This window comes from Chiloscyllium plagiosum, unplaced genomic scaffold (assembly GCF_037043375.1).
Source record: "Chiloscyllium plagiosum isolate Xiang-an unplaced genomic scaffold, Cpla_swu_hap1 HiC_scaffold_32, whole genome shotgun sequence".
Classification (NCBI taxonomy): Eukaryota; Metazoa; Chordata; class Chondrichthyes; order Orectolobiformes; family Hemiscylliidae; genus Chiloscyllium; species Chiloscyllium plagiosum.
Window position 1 is genome coordinate 1,256,573 of NW_028270170.1, and position 12,503 is coordinate 1,269,075.

At 49.1% G+C, this 12,503-nt stretch overlaps 1 protein-coding gene across 1 annotated transcript in view; it reads right to left on the reverse strand.

The window, feature by feature from the left end:
- pgap3 (post-GPI attachment to proteins phospholipase 3) overlaps nucleotides 1-12,315 on the reverse strand; it is a 28,978-nt gene extending 16,663 nt beyond the window's left edge. Inside the window, exons 1-6 of the mRNA XM_087977698.1 lie at nucleotides 12,008-12,315; nucleotides 10,617-10,714; nucleotides 10,181-10,333; nucleotides 5,210-5,272; nucleotides 5,053-5,114; nucleotides 107-243 (exon numbers count right to left, since the gene is read on the reverse strand). Coding sequence (XP_087833824.1) covers nucleotides 107-243; nucleotides 5,053-5,114; nucleotides 5,210-5,272; nucleotides 10,181-10,333; nucleotides 10,617-10,714; nucleotides 12,008-12,197 — 703 coding nt within the window. The 5' untranslated portion in view covers nucleotides 12,198-12,315. The remainder of the gene's footprint in view (nucleotides 1-106; nucleotides 244-5,052; nucleotides 5,115-5,209; nucleotides 5,273-10,180; nucleotides 10,334-10,616; nucleotides 10,715-12,007) is intronic.
- Between the last annotated feature and the right edge of the window lie 188 nt (nucleotides 12,316-12,503).

Here is a 12,503-nt window from a genome sequence, read left to right on the forward strand (position 1 = left end):
ACAGTGTGGGCTGGATTTAAACCCAGAGATAGAGAATGATTGCAACTTTAAATATATTCTTACTGAAATAAGGAATAAGATGAACTCCCGTCAGAGCCTCACTTACCTATCAAGACATTGGCAGCCATGTTGTACCCATAATCAAAATGCACAAAGGTGAGGTACCAGATGTGACATGTGAACAATCCAATGAGTAGGGCCCCAAAAAGACTGGCTGCCCAAGGGTAAGCCAAGCCCACGGTCCTGAAGAATGAACAAGCCAGATATGACAAAGCAACATTCAGCAGGTACAGTGGGTGAAGCAATGTAAAACAGAACCAAACAGCAGGGGATCCTACTCTTGCAATGCCATTCATTGCAAATTCATTATAAAGTGCCTCAAAATACTTTGTATAGTTGGACTGGACACTATTGATAGAATGAGGTAAAAACAATGACTGCAGATGCTGGAAACCGGATTCTGGATCAGTGGTGCTGGAAGAGCACAGCAATGCAGGCAGCATCCGAGGACAGGCAAAATCGACGTTTCGGGCAAAAGCCCTTCATCAGGAATAAAGGCAGAGAGCCTGAAGCGTGGAGATAAGCTAGAGGAGGGTGGGGGTGGGGATAGAGTAGCATAGAGTACAATAGGTCAGTGGGGGAGGAGATGAAGGTGATAGGTCAGGGAGGAGAGGGTGGAATGGATAGGTGGAAAAGGAGCTGGGCAGGTCGGACAAGTCCGTACAAGTCAAGGGAATCGTGTTGCTGGAGGTTAGAAACTAGGATGAGGTGGGGGAAGGGGAAATGAGGAAGCTGTTGAAATCCACATTGATGCCCTGGGGTTGAAGTGTTCCGAGGCGGAAGATGAGGCGTTCTTCTTCCATGCATCTGGTGGTGAGGGAGCGGTGGTGGAGGAGGCCCAGCACCTCCATATCCTCGGCAGAATGGGAGGGGGAGTTGAAATGTTGAGCCACGGGGTGGTTTGGTTGATTGGTGCGGGTGTCTCGGAGATGTTCCCTAAAGCGCTCTGCTAGGAGGCGCCCAGTCTCCCCAATGTGCAGGAGACCGCATCGGGAGCAACGGATACAATAAATGATATTGGTGGATGTGCAAGTAAAACTTTGATGGATGTGGAAGGCTCCTTTAGGGCCTTGGATGGAGGAGAGGGAGGAGGTGTGGGCACAGGTTTTACAGTTCCTGCGGTGGCAGGGGAAAGTGCCAGGATGGGAGGGTGGGTCGTAGGGGGGCGTGGACCTGACCAGGTAGTCACGGAGGGAACGGTCTTTGCGGAAGGCGGAGAGGAGTGGGGAGGGAAATATATCCCTGGCGGTGGGGTCTGTTTGGAGGTGGCGGAAATGTCAGCGGATGATTTGGTTAATGCGAAGGTTGGTAGGGTGGAAGGTGAGCACCAGGGGCATTCTGTCCTTGTTGCGGTTGGAGGGGTTGGGTCTGAGGGCGGAGGTGCGGGATGTGGACGAGATGCGTTGGAGGGCATCTTTAACCACGTGGGAAGGGAAATTGCAGTCTCTAAAGAAGGAGGCCATCTGGTGTGTTCTATGGTGGAACTGGTCCTCCTGGGAGCAGATACGGCGGAGGCGGAGGAATTGGGAATACGGGATGGCATTTTTGCAAGAGGTAGGGTGGGAAGAGGTGTAATCCAGGTAGCTGTGGGAGTCGGTGGGTTTGTAGAAAATGTCAGCGTCAAGTCGGTCGTCACTGATGGAGATGGAGAGGTCCAGGAAGGGGAGGGAGGTGTCAGAGATGGTCCAGGTAAATTTAAGGTCAGGGTGGAATGTGTTGGTGAAGTTGATGAATTGCTTAACCTCCTTGCGGGAGCACGAGGTGGCGCCAATGCAGTCATCAATGTAGCGGAGGAAGAGGTGGGGAGTGGTGCCGGTGTAATTACGGAAGATCAACTGCTCTACATAGCCAACAAAGAGACAGGCATAGCTGGGGCCCATACGTGTGCCCATGGCTACCCCTTTGGTCTGGAGGAAGTGGGAGGATTCAAAGGAGAAATTGTTAAGGGTGAGGACCAGTTCGGCCAAACGAATGAGTGTGTCAGTGGAGGGGTACTGTTGGGAACGTCTGGAGAGGAAAAAACGGAGGGCTTGGAGGCCCTGGTCATGGCGGATGGAGGTGTAGAGGGATTGGATGTCCATGGTGAAGATGAGGCGTTGGGGGCCGGGGAAACGGAAGTCTTGGAGGAGGTGGAGGGCGTGGGTGGTGTCTCGAACGTATGTGGGGAGTTCCTGGACTAGGGGGGATAGGACAGTGTCGAGGTAGGTAGAGATGAGTTCAGTGGGGCAGGAGCATGCTGAGACAATGAGTCGGCCAGGGTGGTCAGGCTTGTGGATCTTGGGAAGGAGGTAGAACCGGGCAGTGCGGGGTTCCCGGACTATGAGGTTGGAAGCTGTGGCTGGGAGATCTCCTGAGGTGATGAGGTTCTGTATGGTCTGGGAGATGATGGTTTGGTGATGGGGGGTGGGGTCATGGTCAAGGGGGCGTAGGAAGAGGTGTCCTCGAGTTGGCGTTTGGCTTCAGCGATGTAGAGGTCAGTGCGCCAGACTACCACTGCGCCCCCTTTGTCCGCTGGCTTGATGGTGAGGTCAGGATTGGAGCAGAGGGATTGGAGGGCTGCGCGTTGTGAGGGTGAGAGGTTGGAGTGGGGGAGGGGGGTCGACAGGTTGAGGCGGTTAATGTCCCAGCGGCAGTTGGAAATGAAGAGGTCGAGGGCAGGTAATAGGCCAGCACGGGGTGTCCAGGTGGATGCAGTGTGTTGGAGGTGGGCGAAGGGGTCCTCGGAAGATGGGCGGGAATCCTGATTGTGAAAGTAAGCTCGGAGGCGGAGGCGATGGAAGAATTGTTCGATGTCACGGCGTGTATTAAATTCATCGATGCGTGGACAGAGGGGGATGAAGGTGAGTCCTTTGCTGAGGACTGATCGTTTGTCCTCAGTGAGGGGGAGGTCTGGAGGGATGGTGAAAACTTGGCAGGGCTGGGAGCTGGTGTGGGTGTGGAGCTGGGAGTGGGGTCGGAGCCAGTACCTGGAGTGGGTGTGATGGTGGGGGGAATGGGGGTAGAGTCATGAGCAGGGGTAGTGTTCCCCTCGGGGTTCTGGGGGGTGGGGATAGTGACAGTGGGGTCTGTGGGGGGCGTGTCAGCAGAATGCAGGTGAGTGGCGCTGGTGGGGGCGGAAGTGGTGGCAGACACGGCAGTAGGGGTGGCGGAAGTCACTGAGTGTGTGGCATCGGCGATGATGTGAGGGTTGGAAGTGGCTGTGGGAGTGGCCATGATGGGGGCAGAAGTGACCTCATCAATCAGCGTGGGGGTGGTAGCTGCATCAGCCGCATGGCTAATGGTGTTTCCGAGGCCAGGGGATTCTTCTGGAATGTTCGAGGAGCGCTAGTTATGGAGGAGGGTAGATAAAAGTTTGTTGTACTTACAGTTTTTGATGTTTGAGATGGAATTGAAATACTGTTTGTTGAGAGTATGAATTCTCCTGAGGATGTAGTACAGAGTGGGTCCTTTGCAATTCTGAGAGAGTGTGGCCCTCAGCTGAGGCAGGGCAGACTGTAGAGAGGTTAGGTGCCTGCGCATTGCTGCAAGTGTGGAGCGGAGGATCTTGAAGGAGAACTGTTGCTGGTGTTTTTGAATCTGTAGTCTGTACTGTTTGTCCTGTTCGGGTCCGAACACTGCTGGTTTAAAGGTGGTCCGGAGTCCATGTGGGATGAGTTGGTTACGGAGACAGTCACTGAGGAAGCAAATGTGGCTGTAGTAGCGGGTTTGTTTCAGGACAATTGCTGTGCTCTTCCAACACCACTGATCCAGAACTGTTTATAGAATGATTAAAAATGATAAAGAACCTCCTGTGAGGTACCAACGGCAGAGAAAACACAACTTCTCAACCCTACACCTCGTGAGCTCTGCAAACATTCCAAATGTGGTCTTTCAAATCATCTTCAGTTACTCTAACTCTCCGTGTACTACAGAGCGAACAAAGACAAGATTTCAGGCATTTAGGTCTTTTATCCATGAGTCATTCAGTAGTCACTGACCCAGGAGGTACAGCTTCAGGTGGCATCATGGCAGGGTTTGCTTAACGGAGAGGGTTGAGTGAATTTATGGGCAGATTTGGGAATTTTGAAGCAGAGGGGCTGACTTTCAAAGAACACCATCCAAGACATGGCTGTGATCCAGGTTAATGGGTCACACAGATAGGGAGACCCTGACCTGTTCTCATCTGCTGCTGGCTGGAATCTCAGTCTCTGTACTTAAACAGTAGCCAGCGAGAACAGGACACTCACACTCAGCTCAGTTATAAACACACCACTGTCCCTCTGACATGCTGCTCTAAGGTGTGAACTAACAATTCTCCCTCCTCCCAAATGTCAAGGAAGATCTTGCATTCCTACAGCAGTGTTCACAACCACTAGGAACTCCAAAAGCATTTTGGAGCCAATGAAGTACTTATATATAGTCACGGTTTCCCTGTAGGAGACACAATCACCAATTTGCACACACAAAATCTCAAAACAGTGAAATGTCCAGACAACCTGTCTAAATCATGTTAGTACAACACAGGAACAGGCCTTTTGGCCTGAACTAATTGAGGGATAAATATTGAGCAGGACAGAGTGGAGAACCTCCCTGCCTTTCATTGGAACTGTGATGTGGAAACATTTACATCCATCTGAGGGGTCAGGTGAGACCTCAGCTTAATGCTTCATCCAAAACACACCACCTCTGACAGTGTAGCATGGCATCAATGTAGCACTGGGAATGTCAACCTAGGAATCTTTAGATCAAATCATCGATAGGGACTTGAACCCATAAATATCTAGTTCAAAGGTAGAGTGCTCTCACTGAGCCACAGCTGACATGAGCAGACACTGGGTGAAGCCTGAGGCTGAAGGAGACCATGTCTCTCAGATAGAGTACACGAGTTGTTGTTTAATGGCATGCAGGATCATTGTTCAAAGCCTTGCCAAAGGATTGAACAGTTAGATTGAAAACAGCTGATGGGACACTGACAATGCTGTGACGTGGGGAAGTGCTACAAGAAATACTCACCGGACACAGCACAGGTAGATGGAATACAGCACCACTGATGACGCACTGAAGTAATCCATTTTCTGCAAAATTAAAATTACAATGAAAACAATTCTGCGAAAAACTATGATTGTTTGGTTATAACTGAGGTTGCAGCCCCAGGAATCTGGTTACTTACCTCAGTCAGTGGAGTGTCACGTGTGTGGAATACAGTGGACCAAACCCAGGCATTGAGGGTGATCTACCAGAAGAGAAAGAAATTGTTGATTGTTTGGATTATCACAAGTACATAAGAAATAGGAGCAGGTGGTGGCCATTCAGCGAGATCAAGGTCAATTTCAACAATATCACCTGCATTATCTTGGATTTCCTCAGTGTTATTAATATCTAGAAATCAATCAACCTCAGTGTTGAACATACTCGGTGACTCAGCCTCCACAACCCTCTGGGTAGAGGATTCCAATGATTCATCACCCTCTTATTGAAGAGATTTCTCCTTGTCGCAGAAATAAAGTCTGCCCATTGTCCAGAGACTGTGCCTCTTGGTTCTCAAACCCCTCCCTCTCTGGGGGCAAGATCCTTCCTGCATTTACTGTCAGTTTGTTACAAGTTCCACTGAAGGCCTTAGCTTTCAAACCTTGTTGTTGTTGGTGGAGGGAGTATTTTAGGAACCTTTAACACTGCACAAGTATGATATGAGATGGTGACAAGCAGAGAGAGGACAAGACAAAGGCAATCACAACAGAGAACGCATGATATGGAGGTTTTGGGGGGGAAGAGGAAGGAGTAATATTAACACTGACTCTCAGTGGGTAGGGAAGGAGTCAGCACAAACCTTCTGAGAATCATAAGCATGTGACCATGTCTGTTCAGTACTTTGAAAGATCCATCCAATTAAGCCCACTCGTTTGCTCTTTCCCTCTGTTCTTGAAATTTTCTAATTCAAATCCAGTTTTTCTTTCAAAAGTTAATGAATTTGTTTCTTGTTCTTACGTTCTCACAGCGTACTTTCACACTTATCTTTGCATCATCTACAAATTTACCCAACATGTCTCTGCTATCATTGTTAGATATTTTCTAAATAAACCCAGAGATATTATTACAAACCTAGCACTACCCACACCTTAATCCAAGCTCTTCCAGTATAGCTACAACGTGGAAAATTGCCCAGGTTTGTCATATCCACAAAATGTAGGACAAATCCAACGTGGCCAATTATAGTCCCATTGGTCTACACCCGGTCATCAGTAAAGTGATGGAAAGCATATTTTGTAACAGTGCTATCAAGCAGCACCTGCTCAGCATTAACCTACTCAGTGACACCCAATCTGGATTCCGCCAGACCACTCAACTCCTGCCCTCATTACAGCCTTAGTTCAAACATGGACAAAAGAGCTTAATTCCAGAGGGGATGGGAGAATGACAGCCCTTGACATCAAGGCTGCATTTGACTAAGTATGGCATCAAGAAGCTCTAACAAAACCAGAATCATCGAGCATTGGGGGCAGACTTTCCAGTGTTTGAAGTCATCTGTGGCATAAAAGATGATGTTAGTGTTTGTTGGAGGGGAATCATCTTAGCTCTAGGATATTTCTGAAGGAGTTGAACTGCATAGATATTTTCCAATCAACCTGGTCAGAAATGCTATTGCACACCTCTGGAAAAGGTGGGACTTGAACCCACGGCTTAAGCTCTGATATAGAGACACTGTGGCACAAGAGCTCCTCAGGGTAGTGTACTAGTCCCAACCATCTTCAGCTGTTTTGCCAATGACCTTCCCGCCATCATTAGGTCAGACGTAGGGACATTTGCTGATGAATACACAACATTCAGCACGATTCTCAACTCCTCCCAATCTGAAGTAGTCCATATTAAACACAAAGACAATGAACGTATCCAGGCTTGGGCTGATAAGTGGGAAATAGGATGCATCAGAGCACCAATGACCATCTCCAACAAGACATAATCAAATCATTGCCCCTTCATATTCACTGGTATTTTTAGGGTACAAGAAGGGTAGACAGATTGATCAGATTGGTAGCAAATGGAATTTAACCATGAAAATGTGAGGTAATACAATTTGGAAAAAGTAACAGGATAAGGGAGTACTCAAAATGAATGGCAGGACACCAGGAAGCTCAGAGGGATCTTGGATGCTATGGCCAGAGATCCCTGAAGCAGCAGGATTGGTTATTAGGGCAGTAAGGCCACATACAGGACATTTGCTTTTATTGGTTGTGACATAGCTTATAAGCAAAGGGAAGCAATGTTGCAGCTGTACAGAACATTGATTAGTTCACAGCTGGATTACTGTGTGTAGTTCTGGTCACCACACTACAGGAAGGATGCGATTGCACTAGAGTGGGTGCAAGGGAGATTCACCAGGATGTTGCCTGGGATGGAGCATTTCAGTGCTGAAGAGAGACTGGATAAGCTTGGATTGTTTTCTTTGCAGCAAAGAAGTCTGAGAGAGGGAATCTTGATGGTGGTCTATAAGATCATGGGGAGCAAATACAGGAAAGAAAGTAAGCAGTTATTCTCCTTAGTTGAAGGGTCAATAAAAAGGGACATAATTTTAAGGTGAAAGATTTTGAGGTTTATAGGGATTAGAGGAAATTCTTTTTCACCCTGAAGACAGTGGGAATTTGAAATGCACTGTTTGGGAGGGTAGTTGAGGAGGGAACCTCACAACCTTTAAAAAGTAGTTAGGTGAGCACATGAAATATCATAATATTCAAGACTATGTGCCAAGTGCTGGAAAGTGGGACTAGTGTAGATTTAGAGCAGTTTTTGTCAATGCAGTCTTGATGGATCAAAGGCCTCTTTTGTAATGTATGGTTCTTACAACATATCAGAGGCTAGAAACTTGCAGTAACTCACTCAACTCCTGACTTCCCAAAGCCTGTCCATCATCTGCAAGGCATAAATGATGAGTGTGATGGAATACTCCCTACTTGCCTGGATGGGTGCAGAGCCAAAAACATTCAAGAAGCTTGACACTGTCCAGGACAAAACAGCCACTTGATTGGCACCACATCCACAAACATCCATTTCCTCCACCACCGACACTCAGTAGCACTAGTGCCTACCATCTACACGGTGACTTAGTGGTTAGCACTGCTGCCTCCCAGTGCCAGGGACCCGCGTTCGATTCCAGCCTCGAGCTGTGTGGAGTTTGCACATTCTCCCCGTGTCTGCATGGGTTTCCTTCTGGGTGCTCCGGTTTCCTCCATAGTCCAAAGATGTGCAGGTCAGGTGAATTGGCCATGCTAAATTGTCCATAGTGTTAGGTACATTAGACAGGGGTAAATGGAAGGTAGGGGAGTTGGTCTGGGTGGGTTACTCTTAGGAGGGTCGGTGTGGACTTGTTGGGCCAAAGAGCCTGTTTTCATATTGTAGGAATCTAATCTACAAGATGCACTGCAGAAATTTATCAAATATCTTTAGACAGCACCTTCCAAACCCACAACTATTAATGTCCAGGAGGGCAAATGAAGAAGATTAATTGAAATACCACCATCGGCAAGTACTCCTATAAGCCACGCACCATCCTGACTAAGATGTATGTTACTGATCATTCACGGTTACTGGGTAAAAGTGCTGGAACACCTTTCCTAATGGCATTGCGAGAAAAGTTTCAGTAGCAGATTATAGTGGTTCAAGGACGCAGCTCACCACCACTTTTTCACAACTAAGGATGGACAACCCTCATTCCATGAAATGTTTATTTTAAAAATCTGCCCCACTGCTTTCTATAGATCTATCCCTCATCTATAGCTCAGCTCACCTTTTACACCTGTTTTGTAACCCTTAGTTAAGTATAAGACTATATTTTAAACTGACTTTTACCTTTCAAACTGGACACAAAATTCAATTATATTGTTTTTGCAAGGTTTGTAGCTCAGGTTGAGGTTTAGGGTGTAGCTTTGCTCGCTGACCTGTAGGTTTGATATCCAAACATTTCATCACCTGGCTGGGTAACATCATCAGTGGCGACCTCTAAGTGGAGGTCGCCACTGAAGATGTCACCTAGCCAGGTAATGAAATGTCTGGATATCAAACCTACAGCTCAGTGAGCAAAGCTGCACCCCCCCCTCAATTATATTGTGGACATTGCTACCTCAGGATTTACTGAGGTATTAATTAATGCTGCCACATTGCAGTTCCAAGTCTAGTAGAACCTGTTCTTTGACAAGACTAAAACTATACACAGTATTCTAGACTTGGTCTCACCAATGCCTTGCATAATTGGAACAAAACAATCCTACTTTTACGCCCTATTCACTTTGCAATTAGCACCAACATTCCATCTGCCTTTCGAATCATTTCCCATACTTGCATATATTTTTTCATTCAACAACCAGGAGATTCAAGATAGTTCTGAACAATCCAGTTCTGCAATCTCTCCAGTTAGATAATCTGCTGCTTCTTTGTTCTTCCTGGACAAGTTCACATATTCACACATTATGGCTGCTCCATGAAATTCAAAACTTCTATCAAATCTGCTCTAAGGAGAATAATACCAGCATCTCCTTATTAACAAAATTCTTCACCACTGGGAAAACAATCCCCTCTGCAAAAGTTCTTGGCAACATTCCCAAAGTGTGGTGCTCAGAATGGGACAAAATTCCAGCTGGGGCAAAACCTGTCGCCGATAAAGATTTAGTATAATCTCCTTACATTTCAATTCAACATTGCAACTGGGAAAAATCTAAAGGTACTAATTAGATCCTTCATACAGTCCCTCTGATGAAAAGAAGCTTTGGACAAGCTGGAGAGTCAACACCTCACTTGTGGACAAAAATTTTAACTGTGGACTGCGGGTGAGGGGATTAAAGCAGCCCAAGTCCCAGCTCCTGTCTTCTCTGGGAAACTATGCATGTGGTCACAGGGTAAGCCCAGGGATAGGCTCATGTGATTCCCTTCCCTATATCTCTAACAGGCTGTGTGAATATGTGAACAGCCCAAAGAAAAACGCATTCCTCAAGATCCATTGCACAGACAGAAGCCTGGATCCCACGATGTATAAATGGTCAGGGAAACAAACATTTTGGGGTATCAGTCTGCTTCCTGTTCTGCAGTATCACTTCACTGCACTGACTAGAGGCACCTACTCTTTTACAATAGTAGAGCTTAGTACTGTCGTTACCATAGCAAAGGAGATGCATGTATGGTACATAGGAGATTCTAGAGGCACTGCAGCCTGGTACCTGCCCAGCATCACATAGTTGGCCAGTCCGTTCAGCATGGAGGCAAAGGCTGAGGCAGGTTCTTGGAAGAACAGGAATCGGTAGAAGGGCCACTGCAAAAACAAAAAGAAGAAAGGCACCAGTTAAAGTTGAGAATCGGACAAGCATCCTGAGCCAACTTCCCACAGTGGTAGAGGGGCTCGATAAATGGTCTTGAAAAGCATTAAGTTATTGGCAGTGTTTTCACGAAGAGGCTCAGAGACACAGCAAAGTGGACCCTGTAGGATTCACAGCAAGGGATAGTGTCTGACTGGTTCCCAGGAACCTCAGAATCTGAATGCTCCAACCAGAGTCAGTATCAATCAATAATTTGAATTACTGCAGTGCCAACATCACCTTGCCGTAAAATTGAGGCACTTTGTGTCCTTCCTGAATGTACAGTCCCACTGTCAGCCACATACAGCTGTATTTACAGTCATCAGCACAGCTCCAACCTGCCAGCAGAAACAGAGAAGGTCAACAGTCAAGTTACTTCTGACCAACAATTCCAACACAAATACACTAATTTCAGGGTTATTGCAGTGATGACATGACATGTGTTGAGACAATAGGCAATGCCCAAGTCATAAAACAAAGGGAAATGTTCGATGCCGAAATTATTCTTGACTGAAAGCCCACACTCATGTGCAACAAGAACGAAGAAATTGGAGATAGGCAGAACCCATGCCTCGGTGACAACATAGGGACCCGCAGGGCGAGACGGCGCCCCGGTGAGAGTCAGTGTGTGAGACGGCGCCCCGGTGAGAGTCAGTGTGTGAGACGGCGCCCCGGTGAGAGTCAGTGTGTGAGACGGCGCCCCGGTGAGAGTCAGTGTGTGAGACGGCGCCCCGGTGAGAGTCAGTGTGTGAGACGGCGCCCCGGTGAGAGTCAGTGTGTGAGACGGCGCCCCGGTGAGAGTCAGTGTGTGAGACGGCGCCCCGGTGAGAGTCAGTGTGTGAGACGGCGCCCCGGTGAGAGTCAGTGTGTGAGACGGCGCCCCGGTGAGAGTCAGTGTGTGAGACGGCGCCCCGGTGAGAGTCAGTGTGTGAGACGGCGCCCCGGTGAGAGTCAGTGTGTGAGACGGCGCCCCGGTGAGAGTCAGTGTGTGAGACGGCGCCCCGGTGAGAGTCAGTGTGTGAGACGGCGCCCCGGTGAGAGTCAGTGTGTGAGACGGCGCCCCGGTGAGAGTCAGTGTGTGAGACGGCGCCCCGGTGAGAGTCAGTGTGTGAGACGGCGCCCCGGTGAGAGTCAGTGTGTGAGACGGCGCCCCGGTGAGAGTCAGTGTGTGAGACGGCGCCCCGGTGAGAGTCAGTGTGTGAGACGGCGCCCCGGTGAGAGTCAGTGTGTGAGACGGCGCCCCGGTGAGAGTCAGTGTGTGAGACGGCGCCCCGGTGAGAGTCAGTGTGTGTGAGACTGTACCCCGGTGAGAGTCAGTGTGTGAGACTGTACCCCGGTGAGAGTCAGTGTGTGAGACTGTACCCCAGTGAGAGTGTCAGTGTGTGAGACTGTACCCCAGTGAGAGTCAGTGTGTGAGACTGTACCCCAGTGAGAGTGTCAGTGTGTGAGACTGTACCCCAGTGAGAGTCAGTGTGTGAGACTGTACCCCGGTGAGAGTCAGTGTGTGAGACTGTACCCCAGTGAGTCAGTGTGTGAGACTGTACCCCAGTGAGAGTCAGTGTGTGAGACTGTACCCCAGTGAGTCAGTGTGTGAGACTGTAACTCAGTGTTTAGGGAGAGGTGGTCCTTACCTGCTGCCAGCATGTAGAGGGGCTGTAGTTTGCGGAATGTCCGGAGCCGGGCCCCAGTACAGTTGTGTCGCTCGCACAGTCGGACACAGTCGCGATAATAGGGCTCCCGGTCCCCCTGGGAGCAGGAGGCCGCAGGCAGACCGACAGCGGCCAGCCCCAGGCAGTAATAGGCCAGACGGCGGAGCCACATCCTCAAAGCCGCCGGGACACCAGGAACCGAGTCCTACCACAGGCCAATGCGCGAAACTTCCGGGGTTACAGCTTCATCAGTCTCCAGCGCACAGACAGCAGCAAAACAAAGGTTCCGACCCGAGCCGTCCCCATTCACACCTCCATCCACCCACCACGCAAGGCCACGCCCTATTCACCATTCAGCCCCCGCCCACCTCACAGCCCCGCCCAGCCTCCGCCCACCTCACAGCCCCGCCCTCCCCGACCACCTCACAGCCCCGCCCCTCCCCGCCCACCTCACAGCCCCGCCCCTCCCCGCCCACCT